At 38.7% G+C, this 6,671-nt stretch overlaps 1 protein-coding gene across 1 annotated transcript; it reads right to left on the bottom strand.

Annotated features, from left to right (window-relative positions):
* Nucleotides 1–857: 857 nt before the first annotated feature.
* LOC141514430 (olfactory receptor 2V1-like) lies at nucleotides 858–2,396 on the bottom strand. The gene has a single exon (XM_074225262.1). The coding sequence runs from the start codon at nucleotides 2,209–2,211 to the stop codon at nucleotides 1,252–1,254; it is 960 nt and encodes a 319-aa protein (XP_074081363.1). The 5' UTR covers nucleotides 2,212–2,396; the 3' UTR covers nucleotides 858–1,251.
* Nucleotides 2,397–6,671: the final 4,275 nt, after the last annotated feature.

A 6,671-nucleotide genomic window follows, 5' to 3' on the forward strand; every position in this document is an offset into this window, starting at 1 on the left:
TAAGTGAAGTATATGTCCAACCCTGATCTAATTAACTGTAAGAATCTTAAAGATCTCTAAGTACTGGGAGGTTCTGGAGGTCTCACCAGAGAACTTCACAAATAATTATAAGTTACAGAGACATTGACTCAGGTCCTTGCAGTTTACCATGCCCTCACTAGACAAGGTGCTAAGCACCACATGATTAAAGTGAGTCAAAGAATAATGAGACACTTAAGTTTACAGTTAACACTTTTCTTCAGGGCTTTTTGTCTCAAAAATAGTGATGTGATCTTGGACCTCTATAATGCAGTGATAAGGTGGTACAGTGGATAGAGCACCAGCCCTGGAGTTAGGAGTACCTGAGTTCAAATCCGGCCTCAGACACTTACTAATTACCTAGCTGTGTGGCCTTGGGCAAGCCACTTAACCCCATAGCCTTGCAAAAAAAACCAAAACCTTGAATAACATATACTATCATTTCTCCCTTCCCTACTCTCTGTCCTCAAGAAAAACAGATTCCCTCAATTTACAGAAATATCACCCGAGGACTCACAAGGTAATAGAAGATCAAAATGAACTATCTTGTTATATTAGTCTACCTGGGATGTTGAAAGAATGTAGGGAGAGACTCTGAAAGATTAAGCATAAAGTTAGCTGAAGACTTATGGATTAAAGCTAGCAATTTACAAATCTTAGTTTTACTGAATATTTTGTCTGACAAGACAATGTTCCTACTGTTTAAGTCTTAGGCATTAGACAGCATAGGGATTTCCTCAGGGAGGAGAATACCCTATACCTCCAAGTCAGCAGGAGGGATGAATGATTCAGCTCCAGCCCTCAGAGCAAAAGGGAATCTAGGGAGAACTGAGAATGGGAGACATACCCAAGTATATCCAATCAACAAGTTAGTTCCAAAGGTTCTAGGGCTCTATGACACTATAGGATGCAATTACACTTGTTGCCTCACTCAGTGAACAGGAGTGAGGGAGTACAAAGAAGTCAGGGAATTAGGCCTCATAAAAGTTGTATCAAACAATTTTTGTAGGACAGTTGCCTGTGATCCTGATGAAAGGGAAATCGAATTTGGGCATATCAATAAAAGATGTAGTTACTGATCTGCAATGGGTGAGAGAATTTTCTCTCAGTAAATTCCTGCCTCTGTTAAATCCACAGAACCATACTGTACCAAATAAAGTGGCATATAAGACAATTACTATAATTAAATGAAAAAGGATTTTTAAAAACTATAAATGGCTGTATAAATGCCAATTATTGCTGTGAATCTTCTCTCTGACCACAAGAACACCTGTTCATCAGCTTCTTAAGGGCCCCAGTTACTTCCTTGTTCCTTAGACTGTAGATGAGAGGGTTGAGCATGGGTGTAATCATGGTGTAGAAAGCAGAGACTACTTTATCTTGCTTGGATGAGTGGTATGCCTGGGGTCTTATGTATGTGACCATGGCTGCCCCATAGAAAAGAGTGACCACAGTCATGTGGGAGGAGCAAGTGGCAAATGCTTTTTGTCTCCCCCCAGCTGAGTGCATTCGAAGAACTGCCGCTAGGATCTGTAAGTAGGAGGCAGAAATAATAGAGAAAGGCAAGAGCAGCATAAGGACACAGCAGACATAGATCATGGATTCATAGAGGGAGGTGTCAGCACAAGCCAGCTTGAGGACAGCAGGAACCTCACAAAAGAAGTGATCGATCTTGTTTGAGCCACAGTAAGGAAAGTGGAGAGTAAAGACAGCTTGGATTAATCCATCTACCAGACCAAAGAGCCAAGAAAAGGCCACCATGAGCCAACAGACACGTTTGTTCATGACCAATGAGTATCTCAATGGATTGTTGATGGCCACATAGCGGTCATAAGCCATAAAGGCCAATAGGAAGCACTCATTTCCCAGGAGTGTGAGGAAGAAGAGAATTTGCATTCCACAGCCTGTAAAGGTGATGTAGCCCTTGCCTGAAAGGAAGTCCACAGCCATCCGAGGTACAATGGAGGAGATGAGCATGAGGTCCATTAATGAGAGCCAGCTGAGGAAGAAGTACATTGGACTGTGAAGCCGTGAATCAATGTTGATGAGAAGTACCATGAAGCCATTACCAGTCAGTGCCACCAGGAACATGATTAAGATGATGGAAAAGAGGAAGAAGTGAAGAGGACTTTGAGTGAAGAGACCCAGGAGGACAAAGTGAGTGATGAGGGTCTGGTTGCCACTCCATTCCATGATTCTAGAGCAAAGTGGATTCTAGAGGAAAGAGAGACCTGGGAGAAGGAGATTTGGAAAGTGACAGATTGAATACTGCAAGAGAAAAACACTCTATAAATAATACTAATGGGTATAATACTATTTGTAATACTATTATAAATAATATTACTAGGTTTGCAAAGCACTTTACAAATACTGTCTCATTATCTACTCATAACAACCCTGGGAGGTAGGTGCTATCATAATTTTCACTTTTCTCAGGCTCATGCATCTAGTAAAGATTTGAGGTTAGATCTGAAATCAGGTCTTCCTGATTCTAGGTTCAGCACTCTGTCCATTATACTGCTGAGCTGCCTTATTATTATTATAAATTGATCTTATTTATGTAGCATTTGGGGTTTATAAAGTACTTTCCTTGCAACAACTGTATGAGGTAAGTTTTAAAACCTGTTCAATAATATCCATAAAGGTAAATGAGGCACAAGGAGAAAAATTATCCCTTTAAAAAAATTCCAGTAAGAGATTACAAGGGCAGGAGAAAATGACAGCCCCTTGTTATAATAGGACACAGCAAAACTGCTGTATCATCAAGAGAACATATTTCTGTTTGACTTTTTTGGCTTACCCTCTCCTAGTTTATTTTGACACTTTGGTTTGGGATCACTGAACCTGCAACCTTGATTATCCAATTCATGAAATCTGAAGGCACTGTTATAAAGTATCCTAAACATGGAGAAGATGCACATTTAAATTTCACCCCCAAAATTTACTAGTTCTATAATTTCAGCTCTGAGTCTCCTCTCAGAGACTTAGGAAGAAAGAACTAAGAATGGAAAAGTAAGAAACCTCATTTATAATAATAAAGTAGTACATTTTTTAATTAAGGAGAAAGTCAGAGAACACCTCAGCATTTTAGGACTTTGAAGACTTATTATTAAAAATGACTGGCTAATACAGTTATAGAACTTTTGGACACAATTAATTTGTGTCCTTCATCTCATTATTTTTGTCATTTCTTTGTATTAGTCCTTTGATAAGAGAAGGAAAGTGAGACAGAGAGTCTTAGGTCCCTTAGGGGGAACCAGGAGAAAAATGAATAGTAAGTATCAGAAAACACTTCATGCTTTTTTATAGGATATGTGATTGTTGTCCTCTTGTTCTCCCTTCCTCCTTACTTCTCTCCCTCAGAATTGAACTGTGAACATGTTCCAATCATTATGGAAAAGAACAAGTTTAAAATGTTGCTTTGGATAGAATGACTTAGTAGAGTAAGTTGTCGTAACTGTTTCTTATTCGATCTGGGTCTCAATTTCGTAATTTATATCATGGCCTGGGTGATCTCAAATGTGCTTCCCAAGTCAATTGTAATGCTATCCTTGAGAATTTCCTGCTGGGTCCACAGAGGGTGAAATATAATAAAGCTCCTCGTCCTATCTGCTTCCTGGCATGTGTTAGGGACCCATTCAGTCCTAGGGAGACTTGCCTCTGATGAGAGGGGAGCTAGGTTCCTTGTTCTCCTATTCTTTGGATCATTAAATCCTACCCTTGACATCCTGGGGGAACAAATTATTTAATATTTAGAGAAGTCATATGAGTCAGAATGTGAGCTTTGGGCCTCTCATTATCTTTTCAGCTTTGTGCTTCCTTTCCTGATCAAATATCAGTCTTAAAATGAATAGGTCCATACTTAGAGGATACCACTTGAGTGTTAGAAGTCTTGGAGTTCCCTGGGTCCATAGTTTGAATTTGACAAGGAGATTTTCTTCATCAAAGATAATGATCATGAATGAGTGACCAACGGTTTTGGCCTAGCTTGTCAAAAAGCAAGGAACCTATGGGAGACAATGCAGAATTCTGTTTTGTCACTGTTAATTTTTATTTTTAGCATTTCTTTTCTATATTTTTATAGGAATAAAATACTTGGCCTATTCCTGATTCATAAAGTACATTGAGTATCTTTTTTATCCTGCTCCTTTGGGATTACCTAGACAGGAGCCAAAAAACTCAACTTAAAAATAATTTGTTCCCGAGGTGCTGGGATTGAGTTTAACAAGACAAAGCTTGTGAGAAAAGAAAGCCTACTCCTATTCCCTCTCTCTCATCAAAGCCCAGGACTCTACTTTATTGCACCGCAAGCCATATCCATTAGGGAGAGAGAGTGTGGACTCAGTGCTCCAGCTGGAAATAATCAGGTAGTAACTACAAAAAAATAAGTTTAAAACCATAGTTTCAATATAAAATGCAATATTACCTAAACCCTTTAGTTTTTTTTAATGGGGGGGGAGGAGATGGGGAAGGCAAATTTCTGTCCACTGATACAGCATTGTAATTGGAACCTAGAAGACCTGGATTTGCTTCCCAACTCAGACACATAATGCTGAATGATCCTGAGCAAGTCTTTTAATCTCCTTAGCCTCATTGTCACTATCTATAAATGGAGAATAATAAAACCTACCTCACAAAGTTATCTTTGAGGATCGAATGAGGTAATGATCAAATGATACCTTAAATAGCAAAGTAAAGGTATTGAGATAAAGTTATTTAATCTTTGCCTTTGAATAACTTAACGGAGTAGATTATATGCCTATGGGCATCTCTGGCCAACCTAGCAGTACCTAATGATGCCACAGGCATAGGAGTATCTTCCATAGGTGATGATAAATGTTACTGAGGTGACAGCAGAAAGAAAATTAATAATTAATCTTTCTCTGACACATATATGACCTTCAGCAAATCACTTATCTCACATAGTTCTAGGCAGCTCTCTAACACTAAATTATAGAGAAGGTGATAATCTGTCTCAGTGTAGGGGGTTTGCTCATTTAGGAGTTCCGATGTCAGTAAAATCACAAGTTCAGTCCTTAACTTTCATGTATCAGAGATAGAACTGGAACCTAGGTCTTCCTGGCTAAGGAGCCACTCTATTCACTAAACAAACCACCTTCCCGTAGAGTTCAGAAAAAGTAAAATGAAATGTTCTCCAGAACCAAAATTTCCCTCCTTTCCCTTCATCTGAAAAAATATTAAGCTAGTTGACTGTGAGGCAGAGATGAGTAACAACAATAAAGGATGAGATGTACAGGGGCTGTGAACTGTAAGGGTGCAGGGATGTACTTGAACTAAGTGAAATCACAGAACTTTCAGTATATCAAGGACCAAATTAAATTTCCTCTGCCCTCTACTCTCATTTACCCCTCTCTTCAATTTATCCATCTCTTGATCAAATTCATCAAGGATGTAATTTCACTGACGCTTCTAGTGACTAACTTGTTCCCCTTTTCAGCATCCTCCCGACATCTAGTGCTCTGATCCTGCTTCCAGAAAACCATCCCCATCAAAGTGGATCCCATCATTTCAGACAGATCCCGAAGTTCTCAATCGTTCCTCACTCCTCTACTATCAAAACTATCTCATGAAAGTTAAAATATAATAGCATTTATAAACTATAGTCCAGATTCAAAAAAGATAGCTCCTTGAGTTTGAAAATGTGTGCTCCCTTGGGCTACCATTTCTTTGGAAGTATTTTATCAAAATAAATATGACATACACAGAATAAACACCTACATGCCACAGAAGATTGATTTTCTACCTTTAGTAGTATGTGCATTAACAAAAGGGTATCAAAGAGTATAATGCTGAATTTCTGGCATTATGGTAAAGTCAGGTACCAGCTCCCCAATCTCACCCAACAACAGTCCCAGCAACAGATAACTCACCTTAAAACATTTACGTTACCCCATGAAATGTCACATAATGATTGTTCCTGTATTTCATCTCTTGGAAAGGATAAGAGAATAGTCCTCCAGTATTCCGAGCTCCATTGTAAATTGTAAATCCTAATTTACTTGTCTCTCAAGAAATTAAAGAAAAACATGTGGGGGCACCTAGGTGGTGCAGTGGACAGAGCGTCAGTCCTGGAGTCAGGAGGCCCTGAGTTCATATCTGGCCTCAGACACTTAATACTTGCTTAGTTGTGTGACCTTGGACAAGTCACCTAACCCTAATCCTTGACAAAAAAAATAACCATGTCTAAAAAATCCCAGAGAAGAGGGAATGGGGAAGATGGAGTATGGGAGGGAGTGCATGATTGAAAATGGTAGGCCTCTATCCCAAAGAGATCAAAAGAATGAGAAGAACCTATTTGTTCAAAAATATGTATAGTAGTTCTTTTTGTAGTGTCAAAGAATTGGAAGCAGTAGAGGTACCTACACATTTGGGGAATGGCCAGATCAATTATGTCATATAAATGGAATCAAATGAAATGGAAAAATCATTAAAAAGGCAAAGTTTCATAGGAAACTGTGAAAATCTCTATGAACTGATAAAGAGGAAAGTGAGCAAAGCTAGGAGGACAATTTGTACAATGGCAACAACATTATAAAGGGTAAAAAACAATTTCAAAAAAACTTTAGAACTCTTATCAGTGCAATCACAGAGGACTAAAGATGAAACAATCACTATCTTCTGCCAGAGATGGA

Source organism: Macrotis lagotis, chromosome 2, assembly GCF_037893015.1.
Source record: "Macrotis lagotis isolate mMagLag1 chromosome 2, bilby.v1.9.chrom.fasta, whole genome shotgun sequence".
In the NCBI taxonomy this organism is placed as follows: Eukaryota; Metazoa; Chordata; class Mammalia; order Peramelemorphia; family Peramelidae; genus Macrotis; species Macrotis lagotis.